Source organism: Coenobita brevimanus, chromosome 20 (assembly GCF_032717465.1).
Source record: "Coenobita brevimanus isolate Jiangsu-jjx chromosome 20, ASM3271746v2, whole genome shotgun sequence".
Lineage (NCBI taxonomy): Eukaryota > Metazoa > Arthropoda > Malacostraca > Decapoda > Coenobitidae > Coenobita > Coenobita brevimanus.
Window position 1 is genome coordinate 8,526,943 of NC_136973.1, and position 18,619 is coordinate 8,545,561.

Genomic DNA, 18,619 nt, shown 5'->3' on the forward strand with positions numbered 1-18,619 from the left:
GATGTATCCCTGGAGGGTCCACAGGCCGTACCAGTTGTCCAGATTGGGTGTCTTCTTCTCTGCCATGATTTCCTTCATCTTTGCCCAGAAGTTTTCTATCAGATGTAGATCCGGACTGTTGCCAGGCCAGTCGAGGACCTCAATCCGATTATCCTGAAGCCATTTTGTCACCTTTCTTGACTTCTGACATGGAGCTGAATCGTGCATGAAAAAGTTGCACCCATGAATAGCAAAAAACTTTAACAAATGATCTTTCAGAACTTTGATGTACCGACCACCATTCATCATCAAGTTCTTAGGAAGAAAGTAGAGGCTTCCCCTTCCAATTTCACCTGAGAAACACCCCCATATCATTACTGATTGTGGGAGCTTAACAGTTGGCACTGTGTAAGCAGGGTCATATTGACTATGGGAGGCAGGGCGACGAACCTTGGCAGAACGCACCTGGAACACTTGAAATGTGCTTTCATTAGAAAACATAACATTTCTCCACTCATCCGATGTCCAGTGTGCATACTTCTTGGCAAACTGAATGCGCTACATGTCATGCGGTCAGTGAGAAGCGGTTTCTTGGCTGTGGTGAGGCTTGGCAAACCCAGCTCCTTCTGCAAGCAGTGTTGGATAGTTCGAATTGAGATGTCTTGTAACAGCTGGGGATGCATTCTCTTCAATTCTCCTACTGTCAGTCAAGGATTCTTGATTACTTCCCTCTTCAGAAGCATATCTGTACCTCTGGAAGTCGTCCTCTTCTTTCCACCGCCATGCTTGTGCTCTGGTACAACATCAGGTGGCAGGCTGCTTGCTGCAGCAAGAATCTTCATGATGGTCGACTTTGCGCATCCAGTACGTTCACAAATCATGTTGACAGGGACATTATCCTGACTCCATGCAATGATACGGACCCTCTCATCCCTTGAGCAGTACTTTCCAGGCATGACAACATGACTCTAGGAAAATACCAGGGCAAACAGTAATGCACACGAAAAAAGAGGGAGGTGCAAGCTCAGAGTGACGGGAACATATACAGTACTCCCACTCTTGCTTCCGGGCAAGCACTGATGTGCTAAGTGTTTCACCACCTCCTGCCAACACGAGAGGAGTTGCCAGTTACTTTTTTCCCAAAAAATTCACTTGGTAGAGGTGGAAACACAGAGCAAAGGCAGACGACTCTCCCAATGCAATTCTGTGTGTAGGTCCTAAGCCACTTTGCAGTGGGTGTATATAAAAAAAATATATATATATATACTGTATATATATATATACAGTATATATATAGATAGATAGATAGATAGATAGATAGAGATAGACTGATAGATAAATATAGATATAAATATAGATATAGACATTGCATATATATACTGTATATACATAAAGTATTATATAAAATCAATTCAGAAAGCAAGGAAAATGGAAACAAGATACAGAGAGAAACAATCAACTAATCAACAGCAGGTCCAATGAAATGGGTAAGACACACAGCACAACACACACATGCTGAGACTGGTATCATGGCTTGTGGGTATTGGATGGACAGAAGAGTGGAAGTGGTGGAGACTGAGGAGGAGGCAGGTGGATGTCTGCTGCCTACAAGAAGTCAGGTTCAGGGAAGTATCAGCTATGATGATTGGTGGGAAAGACTGTAGGTATAAGCTATCTTGACAGGGAAGTGTTGATGGATAAGGTGGTGTGGGTGTGCTGGTCAAAGAGAAATGGGTGGAGTGTGTCATGAATGTAAAGAAAGCAAATGGAAGTATTACAGCAAAGAGAATTCTGTTTGGTAAATTCATTATTTGAGTTATATCAGCATATGCTCTACAGGTTGGCTTGGATGATAGACTCTCAGATATGTGTGGTTGGTGGTATGGGGGAAGAAGATATTGCAGTTTTGTGTGGGAATTTAAATACTATGGTCATGTGGGTGAAGCCACTCAAGGATATGAAGGGGTGCACGTGGGATGCCATATGGTACAATAAATGCAGAAGTGGAAATGATACTTGAATTTGGGGAGGCAATGAATGTGTGTGCAACATACATTTTAGGAAAAGAAAGAGTAGGCTGATTACAGATGAGTCTGGCAGTAAGAACAGCCAAACTGACTAATCTCTGGTTAGGAGGACTGATAGGAGGTTGTTGTTGGATGTTAAAGTCATAGTGAGCAAAGTGTGTTCAGCAATGCAAATTATCGATATGCGACATGGTGCTGAAAGTGGAGTGAAGATGAGTACCTATGCATCCAGGAGAAAAATATGGAAGTTGAAAAACCATGCAGTAAGGGATGCCTTGTATAGCGAGGTAAGTAGATGGGCGGCTGAATAGGGAACCATAGACAGAAGTGTTGACAAGCAGTACCAAGCTCTCAAGAACAACATCTTACAAGTTACTGATTCAGTGTGTGGATGGACTAGGGGCCCTACAGGACATATGGTAACATGGTGGTGGGATGAGGATGTAGAAACCACAGTTAAGGAGAGAGGAAGACTTTTCTGGGAATGCAAATGGGGTGGTAACAGACAGAAATATTTGGGTGCCAGCTTAAGGCCAGAAAGGAGATATACAGGGCAAAATCTAAGTCTCAGAAACTTTTCTGGATAACCTAAATACAGTAGTGATGAAAAAAAGTGGCAAATAAGATGAAGACGGAAAACAGGGATATCACAAGTAAGCAGTGTGTGAAGAAAGATGATGGAAAGGTATTGGTGGACAGTGAGGATATTAAAAGATGCCTGAAGAGGGCATTATAACCATCTGCTGAATGAGGAGTTTGACTAGAACAGGGAAGTTTTGGAGTCTGCAGATCCAGGGTTTGGCCTTTGGCCTTTGACTGCTGCTGCTACTGTCAGCCAGGCAACTGGCAGGATGCGGTTGGGGAAGGTGGCGGGTGTGTCTTGGTTGACTGCTGAAATGCTAAAGGCCCCAGGAGATACAGGACTGGGTTCAGTTATTGATCCGATAAATTTGATTACAGTACAGTGGTCCCCCCTTCACTGCGGAACCCGCAGTCAATCTCAGTCCAAAAATATTAAATATAAAATTCCAGAAGTAAACAATTCATAAGTTTTAAACTGCACACCGTTCTGAGTAGCGTGATGAAACCTTGTGCCACCCGCTTTGTCCCACCCAGAATGTAAATCATCCACTTGTCCAGCATATCCACACTGTACAGTACTGTTATTTTATCAGCTGCAGAGGGTTAGTGCACTCTTCAGCAGACTTGGACTAACCCTACCCAGGGCAAGGTATGGGTGCTCAACTCAGTCACCACACACTGCACTACCAGCCATCTGTTGCCACAAAGCACAGTTTTGTTTATAATTTATCAGTACAGTAATCCCTGTAATAACCGGACGCCCAATTCCTGGACGTGTTGGCCCAGGACTTTGGAACCCCAAAATGGCCAAAACACACACACACAGACACACACAAAATCCAACATTTTTTTCAGCCGTATTTTGAACTTGGCGCGCAGCGCTGAACAGCCGTGTTTTCGCATGTAGTATGGGGGCCCCCTGCTTCCTCCCCTCCCCAGTTCCCACCTAACTACCATTGTGACTAGATGCTCGTCACAATGGCTGTCGAACGTGCTTGTTTTTGTGATTAAACAGTGAATAAACTACAATACCTCGCCACTAGACCACAAGGGAATTTACAGTGTTGTGCAGTGTTAAGAAATTAGAATTCAGAGTGCAAAGGATTAACTGCAGAGTGCAAACTGGTGTGTTGCAACTGGAGTGGCGCAAGCAAGAACAGAATGTGCAGTGTTAAACAATTATAATTCACAGCGAAAAGGATTAAGTGCAGCACAACACTGGATTACTGTACGTGCTTCAAGAGCATTTTTACCGCTGCCAGAGCCTTAGACGAGGTGGGTTAATCTTTGTAACGGCCACGGACGTGTTGTAAGTACCACGTACACTGCTAAATATTTTCCAAAGTCTCTTCTAATTCCTCATTCTCTGGTTCCTTTTCATCTATTTCATGCTTTCTGTCCCTTATTTGTGTGAACAGGGTCTTAAATAGGTGTTATGCATGTCTGGTAGGGAGTTATGTACTGCAGGTGGTTTTCTGAGTTAGGCTGGGTTAGGGTCCAAAAGTACCTGTCCGGGAGGCATTTTCCCAATTACTGGACCAACCCAATTTCCGAACATGCCTTTGGCTCTATTACATCGGTTATTGGAGGGATTACTTACTGTATTTCACTGCTGATGACCACTGTATGGACAAATTTTGTTTTGACAGATTCAAAAAAAAAAACGCAATTTTCACAGTCCCGGTACTAACATGAAAATAAAACAATTCATAAATTACAAAGACATTTGTGACCAACACTGTCTTCTTCCAGCAGGTGAGGCACTTGCATGGTTACCATAGCAACCCCCCCAAGCCACCCTATACTGTACGTCACAACGGTGCGGCAGTCCACCACAATAAACTGGATGTCATACTGCATAAACTTTTCATTCCATTATCAAACAGAAAGATGTGTGCTATTCATATCTCCTGAGCAGTACTCTGCAATGACTATGACCAAAAATAACTGAATGAGTGATAAGCTTGTCTTTTTACGTACATACCGGTACAAAGGTAATGTATGTGCCAGCCACTAGTTCGTCACTCAGTACCCATCTCGTTTATGATACTGTCACGGCATCGCAGTGCTTGTGTTCAAGCCACCCTAATTTTACTTAATAATGGCCTCAAAGTGCAAGAGTAGTGATGCTGGCAATTCAAATATGCCAGAGAGATGCTGTAAAATGCTTCCCTTAAGTGTATACAGTTAAAGTCCATTAATCCAATCACGGATAAACTGAAAATCCCAATAATCTGAATTTTTGAAGAAGGCTGACAAACACACCAAGTGTAAAAAAAAAATCAAAATTAAAAAATTCAAACTGGGCGCCAAATGCGCCGAAGTGCCAAGTGGTGTAGTAAGTTTTATGGGAGGCAGCTTCCGTATACTTTGATGAACTGGTGCATTTCGCTGAACAAAATAATCATTACAATGGGGCTGTGGCGATCAATTTCCATATTTTTGCGAAACGAGTTCTACAAGAAACGTGCGCAGGCTGTCAGGCAGGCTGATATCCGTGACTGGCTGAAGTGCATGAGCAGCCAGACAGGTAAATCCACTGATGACGACCCAAGACCAGCTACTCACACGCCAAGGAAGGCACCTTAAGGAACCCTAGAAGATGCAGGTAGTCCTGACTGATGCTTGAGGATCATGAGTGAAAGTGACAAACAAAGTGAAATATACTGTACTGTAGGTTTAAGGAATTTTCCACAGTAATACATATTAAGTTTTTGTGCTTTTACAATACGTGCATATTATTATTAACTCTGGACTTACTCTCTCTAATTGGATTTAGGGTACCTGCCTACAACTGCTGTTTTCAACACTTCGCATTCCTGGTGAGTTAAACAACCCATAACATCTCTTAATTTATCAATTACAATTCGTGTCTTCAGTACAGTAAAACCTCGATTTAACAGCACCCTAGGGGGCCCTGAGCATTCCGAAAAAAAAGAAATTCCATCAGATTGGGGTTTACACTTATCGATATCCCTGGAACTCATGCTAACACATTTTAACACATTTTTAAGCATATAAACATGTGCAGACATAAAAAATCAATAAAAAAAAAATTATACTTAGAACAAAAGAAAGCAGGTATGGTAGGTGTGGTGTTGTACTGTAGTAAAGTACTGTACAGCAATCCAGGTAAGTACAATACAGTAATCCAGGTAAGTACAGTACAGTAATCCAGGTATGTACAGTACAGTAATCCAGGCAAGTTAGTTGGCAGGTTGGAGTAGAAGAGATGGCACTACGTAAATAAGTTCACTAAGTTATAAAGTCAATAACACTAGTTCTTATATTTAACCTTATATGCTAATTTTTTTCACTTTGGGGTCAGGCTAGGCGGAAGGAAGACTGGGTGAGCATAAACATACCCAGTTGGCGGGAAACCGCAAACAGACGATCGAGATGCACGTGGCGCCCGCCATATTTGAATTTCTTTCTAATTTTTACCAATTTGGGGGGAATTTTAAAATTTTTTTTGCAAAATATTCCTCGGGAGATTTGTGCCGTTAGTCTGGGGCTGCTGTTAGAATGAATGCTGTTAAATCGAGATTTTACTGTAATACATTATTAAGCAAAAAAATTTTGTAATACGTAAAGAAATGTTAATATGTGCCATTTTGTATTATGAATGAATGAAAAGTAATCCATGCAGTAAAATTTCAGTTTAAAAATGAAATTAAGTGTCTTAACCCCTTAACCGCGGGGCATCACTTTCATGACACTTGGGAGCAAGGGATCACACTGCGGGGCGTCACTTTTGTGATTCTGTGTTATTTTGAATTCACCCGGGCTTTCAAGTGGTGGCTTGTATCATCTATCAGTACTGCCAGTGTCCAACACTAGTCAGCACTCCTAATCTCATCTGTACTCCCATCCATTGTTGACAATTTAGCCATTTCTCCCCGTTCTTGACTCCCCTCCCTATCCCCCCTCCATTACCCTATCCTCTCGCCTGCCCGGCCGTGCTACGCTAAGTAAATCTTCCCTGGAATTTTTCACTGATTTCATCCATTGAAGTAAGCCCTATGTCTTATTCTTATACCAAATAATATATACAAGAAAGAAATAAGGTAAGTGAGAGTGCCATACACCTAGAATCGGCTAATTATCACCTGACAACACCTCACGTGAACTTGTTCGCTAATTTTCGCTGTTTATTTCCCCTTGAAATATGCTGTATAATCTATTTTCGTAATAAAAATATATATAAGAAAGGAAGGGAGAAGCCTAAGTGATATTTACATTCACCTGGAACTACCTAATTATTGCAGGCCACCAAACTGTATTCTATGCTAAGTCAATCTTCCCTGGAATTTTCCACTGATTTCATCCATTGAAATAAGCCCTATGCCCTATTCTTATACCAAATAATATATACAAAAAAGAAATAAGGTAAGTGATAGTGCCATACACCTGGAACTGGCTAATTATCACCTGACAACACCTCACGTGCACTCGTTCGCTAATTTTCGTTGTTTATTTCCCCTTGAAATATGCCGTATAATCTATTTTCATAATAAATATACATATAGGGAGGGAAGGGAGAAGCCTAAGTGATATTTACATTCACCTGGAACTACCTAATTTATAATGTATTATCTAGATTTCCTGCCAATCATTTCACTGCTATATATTAGCTGCTGTCAAGAGGCTGACGTTGGCAGTAATGCATTTCCCTAAGCAGGCCACCCCCGGCCCACCCCTATCAGTTCACTGTCATCTTCCAATGTGAAGGTACGTCTGTTTGCTCCTGCTAACTTCAGTCACTTTTCACCCCCATGCAAAGGGCCCTGTGACCTTTACCCCCTACTAAACCTCGTGTGGAAAGAGGTAAAGGGCTGACAATTGATAAAAGAGTGACTACGATCTTTCTATTGAGTAAAACAGTGCAAGTGGAATTGTAAATAATGTGTAAACAGCAAGTGAAAGTAATGAATGTAAATATACGTGAACAGTGGAAAATAGTTTTAAAAGTTACTTCAAGTGACAGTGCATAACACAGTGTAAATAAAATAGAAATGTAAATAACGTAAATAAAATAGAGAACGTAAATAGAAATGTAAATGAGTAGTATTATAAGAATACGAGTATATACCCTAGGAGTAATGAAAGTGAAAGTTTCACTCTAGCATGTATGAATACTATGAGTCATGAGAGTGAAAGTGAAAGTGACATTCACTCTCAATGCTATTTGGAGGAGTAGACTGTAGCACCAGTCGAGCAGGGCAGTACTCCCGAGGTGGATGGAAAGCTGATGACAGGGAGTGCTGGAGCTCCCGTTTCATCAGCCCTCAGGACTAGTTCCTGACCATCCCCCTTTGCTGAACTTTTTCAGTGTCTCAGTTACACAGAGAGTAGGCCAGCATGCTCTCCAGTACAAATTTCTCTAACTATCTTCACCAAACTACATGCACAGTACACACTACACTTCCTTTTCAAAAATCAATAAAAATGGCGTCTATTAATCAAGCCTCGGAGTCCCCAGGGGGGGGGACCATAAATGCCCCCGCCATCTGCCCCTCTCCCGGTGACGACTCGAGGTGCCTGGAACCACTGTCTGACTCTCTTCTTCTTCATTTCTGCAACATTCGCGGCCTTTCATCTAACTTTCGCTCTGTTGAGCACCACCTCTCCTCCTCTAAACCTCACCTTCTTTTTCTGACGGAGACTCAGCTGTCTGAGGCAACCGACAGCAAACCCTTTTCTGTATCCTCCTACTTTCTCTATACTCATTTCAAAGCCAAAGGTGGCTGTTGTGTATACATACGCAACGACTTATCTTGCTCTCGTGTTCCTGAACTTGATTCTTCTGAATTCTCCACACTCTGGCTTCGGCTTTCCTGTCATTCTCTGACTAAATATATCTGTGCTGTTTACTTATCCCCGAATTCTACTGACTATCAAAAATTCTTTGACTATCTTACTTCTACGATGGAACACATTCTGTCCATTTCTCCTTTCTCTGAAATCTCCATTCTTGGAGATTTCAATGTTCACCACCACCTTTGGCTCTCCTCTCCTTTCACGGATCCACCTGGTGAACAAGCCTACATCTTTTCTATCCTTAATGACCTAGAGCAGCTTGTACAGCACCCTACCCGTATCCCTGACCGCCTTGGAGAGAGCTCCAACATACTTGACCTCTTCCTCACAACTAATCCTTCTGCTTACTCTGTTAATCTTTTCTCTCCGTTGGGCTCCTCCGATCACAACCTTATTACCTTAACCTGTCCTATCACTCCGGTACGGCCTGTGGACCCTCCAGGGAAACGTCGTCTGTGGCACTTTGGAGCCGCGAACTGGGAGGCCCTCAGGCAGTACTTCTTTGATTTTCCCTGGAATGATTATTGCTTCCATGGCCGGGAGCCATCTGAGTGTGCCTTGCGCATTACGGAGGTTATTCTCTCGGGCATGGAAGCATACATTCCTTTCTCATATCCTTTGACTAACGCAAGAAAGCCTTGGTTTAATCACGCTTGTTCTAATGCTGTCCGCAACAAGGAGAGGGCCTACAAATGGTACCGGAGCCAACCCACACCTGAATCACATCATCTTTACGTTTCTGCCCGGAATCGTGCTAAGTCTGTTCTTCGCTCTACTAAAAATAATTTCATCCATACTAAATGCTCTCAACTCTCCAACTCGAATTCTTCCCGCTCCTTCTGGCACCTTGCCAAAAATCTTTCTAACAACTTTACCTCATCATCCTTCCCTCCTCTTTTCTACTCTGATGGTTCTGTAGCTATTTCTTCTACTGATAAAGCAGATCTCTTCGCACAGTCTTTCTCCTCCAATTCCACCTTAGACGATTCCGGTGCTGTTCCTCCTTCACTTCTCCCCTCTGACTTCCTCATGGCTGACATTAAAATTTCTTCAGTTGATGTATTTTCTGCCATCACTGGCCTCAGTACTAACAAGGCATATGGGCCTGATGGGGTCCCTCCTGTTGTTCTCAAGAACTGTGCTTCTGTGCTTACACCCTGCCTAGGCAAACTCTTTCGCCTTTCTCTGTCAACTTGTACCTTTCCTTCTTGCTGGAAGTTTGCTCTCATTCAGCCAGTCCCAAAGAAGGGTGACCACTCCCAACCCTCCAACTATCGTCCAATTGCTTTAACGTCCTGTATTTCAAAAGTTTTCGAGTCAATTCTTAATAGAAAAATTTTAAGGCATCTTTCCTATCACAACCTTCTTTCCGATCGTCAGTATGGGTTCCGTCAGGGACGCTCCACTGGCGATCTTCTCACCTACCTTTCAGACTCCTGGTCATCCTCCTTTCGGGACTTTGGCGAAAGCTTTGCCATTGCACTTGACATCTCAAAGGCTTTCGATCGAGTCTGGCATAAATCTTTAATTTCCAAACTGCCCTCCTACGGTTTCTATCCTTCTATCTGTGCCTTCATCGCTAGCTTCCTTTCTGGTCGTTCTATAGCCGCTGTTGTAGACGGCCATCGTTCTTCTCCTAGATCTATCAACAGTGGTGTTCCTCAGGGCTCTGTCCTATCACCAACTCTCTTCCTTTTATTCATCAATGATCTTCTAAGCTGTACATCTAACCCTATCCACTCATACGCTGATGACTCCACCCTTCACCTTTCCATTCGGTTCCCGCAACGCCCATCTCAACAGTTACTTCAAGAAACAAGGGATGAGGCTATGGCACACCTAATGTCTGACTTGGCTCGTATCGCTGACTGGGGTAAAAATAATATGGTTGTCTTTAATGCATCTAAGACTCAGTTCTTACACCTATCAACCCGACAAAATCTTCCACAGGTATACCCATTAATGTTTAATAATATTCAGCTTAATCCTGCATCATCCTTGAACATGCTTGGGGTTTCATTTACTCGGGACTTATCTTGGAAAGATCATATTACATCTCTTGTAAAATCTGCTTCTAAGAGATTGGGTGTGCTAAGCCGACTCCGCTCTTTCTTTACCCCTGCACAATTGTTGACTCTATACAGAGGTTTTATCCGCCCCTGTGTGGAGTACAACTCTCATGTGTGGGGAGGCTCCCCACATACAGCTCTTCTCAATAGGGTGGAGTCAAAGGCTTTTCGTCTCATTAACTCTCCTCCTCTTACTGACTCCCTTCAACCTCTGTCTCTTCGCCGCACTGTTGCATCTTTATCTCTTTTCTATCGCTACTTTAATGGTCACTGCTCCTCTGAACTGTCTGCTTGCATTCCTCCACCTCTACGACGGGCGCGTAGCACCCGTCTGGCAGCAAACTCTCATCCCTTTTCTGTCCAACTCTCTAATGCAAGAGTTAACCGTTACTCCCAGTCTTTCATTTATGCAACAGGTCAACTCTGGAACTGTCTCCCTCTGTCTGTATTTCCTGCTGCCTATGATCTCCAGTCTTTCAAACGCAGTGTGTCCAGGCATCTCAAAATGATCGGATCTTGAATTTGGCTCTCTATTGTATTTTGTTTTTCTCTTGGAGGGAACTGTTACTGCGGGCCATGGCCTTTGGTTCCTTCTTCCTCGCATAAAAAAAAAAAAAAAAAAAAAAAAATACAGGACGAGAAAGTGAATGCTACGTATTTTACTGAAAGAAATCGAATCCCTACAGTGATAATAAACTACTATTACTGAAGGAAACTTATGGATAAAGACTGTAGATATATACTGTATAAGTGTTATATAGTAACAGAAATATAAACTGTGAGTGTTTTTATGAATAATAGACAACACTAGCGGCAAACGATCGGAAGTGGGATGTCTCATACGCCCTCGTAATTTTCATTGCTTTCACAGTGTTTTTTGGGGGGAGTATGGATTCCAAACTATATGAGAATCATAGATTAATGTTTCTAGTGATAATATCAGGGTGTGGTAATCATATTACGAGTTGTCGGGAAGTGTAAAGTGGAGACTTCGTTACCCAACTTCAGAGGTCTCCACAAGTCCTACGGTACTCGAAGAAGGCTCAACAAACACGCAAGGAGAAAGCTGAAGGTATGTGCCATAAGTATATGTGATTTTAATATTCTAGGACTAATAACTGATTTTTGGCAAATATTTTTAGAGAGTCTATCGGAGCGCGAATACGGCCGCAGGAGCCGCAAGTCAAATCAAAACAAGCCCGCGGTGTAAGGGTTAAGGGTCCTACCCAAAAATCCGAAAAATCTGATACTGTAATTCAAATGATTCTTGGTCTGCTGCCATTCGGATTAATGGACTTTTACTGTATACAGGGTTCGGTAATATCCGCGGATTTCAAGTATCCACTGGGGTTCTTGGAACATATCGGGGGACTACTTTATACAATATATCAGTGTGTTATCCCTGATACCCAACTGAAGAGTGTAACTGTAAATGTGAATAAGAGAAAGGGTGATGCCCTGGAACAAGGAAAAAAAAATACTTCTGGACCAGATAATGAAGCTAATGGAAAGAGTCGTAGATGGTATGATTATGGAAAGAGTGGAAACTGATGTGATGCAGTTTGGGTTTGAGAAAGGCAATGGGGCCACTGATGCCACATCCACTGTCATCCTGCTTCAGAAAAAATATACAGGAAGGAACAGGGAGCTGTACTTTGTTTTTGTTGATCTGGAGAAGCCCTGTGACAGAGCCCCTGCGGAGATGGCAAAGTGGGCAATGAGAAAGCTTGGGATTCGGAAGTGGCTGGTCAGACTGCTGATGGCTAGGTAAGTGGGTGCTTGCTCCCACATGAGAGTGAATAGAGATTTGTGTGATGAGTCTACTGTGAATGATGGAATGCATCAGAAGTCAGTTTTGAGCTATTATTGTTTGTCACAGTGCTTGAAGCTCTCTCACAAAACTTCTGAAATGGACTGCCATAGGAGATGTATGCTGTGACTTGGTGTTGATTGCAGAGAATGAGAGAGAGAGGTGGAGGAAATATTTTGGAAATGGATGGAAGGAAATGGGGCACAAAGGTTTGAGAGTAAAAGTGGATAAAACAAAAGTGATGATAGCTAAGGCTAGTGCCTGTACTGTAAAAGACGAGGGAGTATGGCCATGAGCAGTTTGTCACAAGGGTGTGGAAAGTAACTCCATACTGTCCAGTGTTAGTGATAATTGGGTGTATTAGAGATGTAATGGTATTAGAGGTAGGGTGCGAAATACTGTTGATTTTGTGTGTGCAGTGTGTCGGGGAGAACATGTAAAGATTGGCAGGCACGAAAAGATTGCTCATGCTGGATGACTTTCTTGAGCAGTTGGAGTTCTGTTATTTGGGGAGCAAGTTATGGTGTAGGAGGCAGGGATAGAGCTAACTCTGTGACTAGGGTAAGGAATGGTTGGAAGAAGTTCAGGGAGCTGTTGCCTCTTCTAACAGAGAGGGCTCTCCCTCCATGCTAAGGGATTCTTGTATGCAGCATGTGTTAGGAGTCATGTTGCATGATTGTCAGACCTGGGCAACAGAGGAAGAGGATATCTGTGGGCTCAAACGACAATTATTTGATGGATGTGCAGCGCATCCATTATAGCGAGGCCTGGGGGGGGGGGGATGGCTAGTATTGCAATCGAAGAAATGAGAGAAATTATGGGACTTAAATGTATTGGTGTTGTGATGAGGAAAAGTAGATTAAGATGGTTTAGGCATACTGAGAGGATAGAGGGTGATGATTGGGTGCAGAAGGTTAGAGATGTGAATGTCATGGTTCAAGCTGCAAGAGGTTTTATATATATATATATATATATATATATATACACAGTATATATATATATATATATATATATATATATATATATATATATATATATATATATATATATATATATATACACAGTATATATATATATATATATATATAAAGGATAAGTGTGAAATTAGGGATTAGGACTGAATAGTGAGGATGCCAGAGATCAAGCAGGGTGGAAAGCCATCATTATGTGACCAAGGATAATGCATGCAAGCATAATGAAACCCTTATAGTAGATCCTGAATTAATGTACCTCAATATACCAGATACCAGTCTTGCATTTAACGGACACTACGAACACACCAGATTTCTGTCGGCTTTAACAATGTCTGTTAAGTGGGGCATAATGGGTCGGAATATGTGTAGCGTATTTCATGACACAACATGTGCATTTCATGACATGGATGGGAAATAAAGTGCAAATGGGCAACATTATGGGCCAAGTTTGTGCAAAAGGGCTATAGTTTTCATTTATAGCACTAGAACAAGCAACTGTATACATCTGTTTTCAAACAACTAAATACAGTAGGCCTATATACATTCCATCTCAGAGGGGGACCATCAGATGTATGGTAATGGATTTCATCATCAGATCGAGCTTCCCCCTCAGTTAGTTTGTTATAGTGAGGTTTTACTGCATAAATATCACACAAAAAATACACTGAAAGGCCATTTCCCACCTCCACCCCCCAAAAATAACAGCAATGGAAAGCAAAATTACCACAAAAGCAGATATGGCTATAAGTTTTTTTTATGTGGCTAGTTTTTCCAGTTAAATTTCTTATATTTTTCCAGACCTACTTTCAGTAATGCTGTATTTGCTTTAATTTTCAGCATCTCAACAATTTTCATCACCTTAGCAAAGTTATGGATAAATTTTTACCTTTACATCAAATTCCAACTGGGAAAAACAAATAAGTGTACATCATACTACCTGCAATTCTAGGCAAATTTTCTCCCATAAACTATCTATCTATCTATTGCCAGATGCCTCAATCCCGTTTGGGGTGGCCACAAACAAATCGCCTCCAAGTCGCCCTGTTCCCTGCCATTTCACTGCCCTGCTCCCAACTCACACCCCCCTCTCTCATATACCTCTCCACCCCATCCCTCCATCTCATCCTCGGCCTCCCCCTCCCTCCTCCCCCCTCCACCTCACTCGCATACACTCTCTTCGTCAGACTTTCACCCTCCATCCTCTCCACATGGCCAAACCACCTCAGTGTGTTCCTCATAACGCTTCCTATCACATCCACATCCACACCACAACGCTCCTTTATATCCTTATTCGTCAGCCTCTCTCTCCATGTGACTCCACAGGCTCCTCTTAAATAACTCATTTCCACTGCTCTCACTCTTGACTTGTGTCCTTCCAACAACGTCCAAGCTTCACTTCCGTACGTTAGAGTTGGTATCACAATACTGTCATGTAGTAACTTTTTCACTTCCATGCTCACTTCCCTGTTTCTTATCACTGCTTTCAAAGAACCAGCAACATTTCTTCCCTGCTGTACCCTTTCAAGCACTTCACCCTCCAAACCTCCATCCTTACTCATCTCACTACCCAAGTACTTAAACGTACTCACATTATCCAATTCCTCACCATCCAATCTCGCTGTACAAACACTGACTTCACCTCTCTCAAAGACCATCACTTTACTCTTCCCTACATTCACCTTTAGATTCCGTTTCTTACACACTCTCCCAAACTCATCCACCAAGCCTTGCAGCTCACCTTCGTCTTCACTCAACAACACAGTATCATCAGCAAACAACAGTACAGGGAGTTTCCAAACACTATCCTCTCTCACCAGGGCCACTCCAACATCCACTACCCTACCTTGTACCTCTTTTATTACCCCATCCATGTACAGATTGAACAACCATGGAGACATGACACATCCCTGTTTCAAACCAACTTTCAAAGAGAAAAATTCACTTAGTTCACCATCCACACGCACTGCAGCCTTCGCACCATCGTACATACTCTTCACAGCATTCAACAACTTCCCATCTACTCCATATATTCTTAACACTTTCCACAATCCTTGTCTATCCACCCTGTCATATGCTTTCTCTAAATCCATGAAAGCCGCATACAACTTCTTTCCCTTCTCTAGAAACTTTTCCACTAAAGATCTAAGAATGAATATCTGATCTACACACCTCTTCCCTTCCTAAAGCCTCCCTGTTCTTCTCCAACTAATTTCTCTGTTCTTTCTCTAACTCTGTCAATAAGTATCCTACCATACACTTTTCCTATTATACTAAGAAGACAAATGCCCCTATGATTACCACACACTTCTTTTTCCCCTTTTCCTTTGTACAAGGGAATAATTATACCTGACTTCCAATCCTCCGGGACTCTACCTTCCTCCCAGGCCAATCTGCACATCTTCCACATCCATTCTACTACTATCTCTCCCCCATGCTTCAGCATTTCACCACACACTCCATCAATTCCTGGGGTTTTCCCCAATTTAACTTTCTTCATTGCTTCCACAACTTCTATCCTACTGACTTCTTCCTGTCTTCTCACCTCCCTCCTTCTCCCAGCCATTCCCCAGCCCCTTATACTCGCACTACTTCCATCCTCTATGTTCAACAATTCCTTAAAGTGTTCTCTCCATATGCTCACTTTTTCTCCCATAAACATTTCAGGGAAATTGATCGTTTCTGATATATTAATCAAACCTGTGTCTTTACAAAGACCTCCATTTTTAATGGGATTGAATATTAAATACGAACAAACTGTAGGACAACTCCCATTAATAAAAAATATAAATTTTATGGCAGGGATTACCCTTCATAATTGTATGAGTCATTTATGATTACAAAATTATGCAGAAATAACATTTACCCTACTAAATGAACAACAAAGTTAGGTTTGTTGATGTTAGCAGTGGCTTCTTACGGAGGTTAACAGGTCAGTTCAGACCTGAAACTCATTCATCCTCAAAGCCTTCTGGCTAGTCAGGTTAGGCTAAATTTAATTGTGTTAGGTCTGGTCATATTAGGTTAGGTTAGTGGGGAGAAATAATCAGCGACAGACTGACTCTGCAACTAAATTAACCTGAAAGTCCAACATGGTGGGTGGTCACCTGCCGCAGTTTAAGTGTAACACTGATGAGGATGTAGTTTTTAGATCTATCACAACAACAATTATGTTATGATTTATTAAGAATAACTACAATTACTGTATACATTCTATGCACAGAAGGTCTGCAATTTCACCATAAATTCAACTAGGCCTAATCTGGTCAAAATTCATCGGGGAACCCATGTTTTCACATTAAAACCAAGACAACTGCCACACAACCTAACCTTACCCTAACCACAATCCAAAACCCTATTTTCACTGGAAGGCTCTGCCCCCAACACCCCCTATGACTTTAACAATCTACAATTGCCACTAAACCTAATACTGGAACCTGCCAATTCCTAGCAGACCAAAACTTCCCCTCAATTTCATGCCAGACCAAAACTCCCCACAAATCCTACCAGACCAAAACTTCCAACCAAACATATCCCAAACAACCTGTGACTGGCCAATTTGAAGAGCAAATCCAGAAGACTTGCATCCGTGCGGTAAAATACAGCATTAATAAAAGATCCCTGTGCACAGATTAAAAAATCATAATCATCAAAACTGCTGATAATACTGTGGTGCTGATTACATGATTTCTTGTCGAAAATCTATATACAGTGGCATGATCAAAATCTCCAATAATATCACTAAGATGAGACTATGACTTGGACTATCAAGTGTAATATATTCAAGAACAAAAAAAAAGATATAAAATCCTGATGATACCAAATGAGTAGCCTATAATGAGAAAAAAATTAGTATGGTGACCCTGGTTCTACAAAATATTTATTCAGTTTTAGCATCTATCTCCTACTAACAAAATATAGTCACTAATTAACTTCTAAAAAGTCGTACTTTGCCAGAGGTTGGGAGTCTCTCCTTCCTCCTGTTTTTCTCGAGCTGCCATTCCTCTCTTCATCAATGTCAGAGTCAGAGAGATCAATAGTGAAGTCTATGCCAAGTCTCTCTCGCCACCCATCGTCATCTTGAGACATGATGTACAAAATACAGCTCACATGACAGCCAAGATGTTGCTGTAGACGAAGACGATGTCACACGACCTCGGCTTTAGCGTTGCCAAAACCCAAACAGCGCTAAACTAGCATTAATGCCTCATAATACAAAAAAAAAATTAAGAAAATGGGCAAAATGTACTAATGTATCTAGAACAGCATTGTAGAATGCACTAAAAATGTCTAGAATGTGGTCAAACATGCAATGAACATAGGTGGAATGACACTGCTACAAAAGAACGTCTACAATATCACCATAACATTTTAGACATCATAATCTATACATGGCTAAACTTTACAAAAAAATTTCAAGATATTGCTATACTTCTAGTAGCCACTAATAAAAAAAATCTTTAGAGGAAAATAAATATTATTATCTAGCGAAAAAGATGCCTACTTGGCAACCGTGTTCGGTTTATCTCTACCCAGTAAACAAACTTTTTAGCTGCTTACCTCTTACTAGTTATTTGGTTTTTAAGTCGTATTAGGATAAAAGAAAGAAAATTATATCTACATCAGGAAATTAGTTTAGAAGCTGTTTGATGTGTGTAAGTATATAACATCTTTCATAAGCATAATATATGTAAAGCCCTGATTTTGGTTCCTTTGCTTGTAAAAAGTGAATAAATGTTAATAGAAATACAAGTGATTATAAATGAATACAATGTTTATGAGTTGTCTCCACAACATCAGCCAGTGCATGTGTTATCGGTTGCAAGGTCATTTAAATGACACGCTGACGATCCACCTTTTAACACGGAGCCGTATTCCTGTTGACTGCAGTACTTCGATCTTGGTGTATGTGGCATTTTAACAGTTCCTTGTATTCTGCCTGTTTTTACTAATATCGAAATAGCATCAGTTACGTAATAAAATTAATTGTAATACCCAACTTGCAAAGAAATACGCCTCCCCGTGGCCAAGTTAAGCACTGTATCAAGTAATATTGTATAGAAAATAGTCAAGAAGCTAAGCCACGTTACCACTGAGGCGAGAGTAAGATAATATTGCAAGATAATCTAAGTGAGTGTTGTTGGCCTTTGGCGACATGATGAACTGTCTCACCCCTGGGGATCATCGAAGTATAAGAATCATTGGAAAGGGGTTTTGTTTAGCCAGGGGTGGGCCTCTTCCCTTTCTTCATACAGATACTTCTAACCAGCAGCCCTCGTTACCCGTGGTGAAAAAACAAGGAAAGTAAGCTCCCAAACATTCTCTTGGAATATGACACGCAATTCGGGTACCTATTTTAGT

General features: G+C 41.6%; 1 protein-coding gene across 1 annotated transcript in view; it reads right to left on the reverse strand.

Moving 5' to 3' along the window:
• Positions 1-17,391, reverse strand: part of LOC145391972 (mitogen-activated protein kinase kinase kinase 4-like) — a 503,013-nt gene extending 485,622 nt beyond the window's left edge. Inside the window, exon 1 of the mRNA XM_080266482.1 lies at positions 17,208-17,391. Coding sequence (XP_080122608.1) covers positions 17,208-17,347 — 140 coding nt within the window. The 5' untranslated portion in view covers positions 17,348-17,391. The remainder of the gene's footprint in view (positions 1-17,207) is intronic.
• Positions 17,392-18,619: the final 1,228 nt, after the last annotated feature.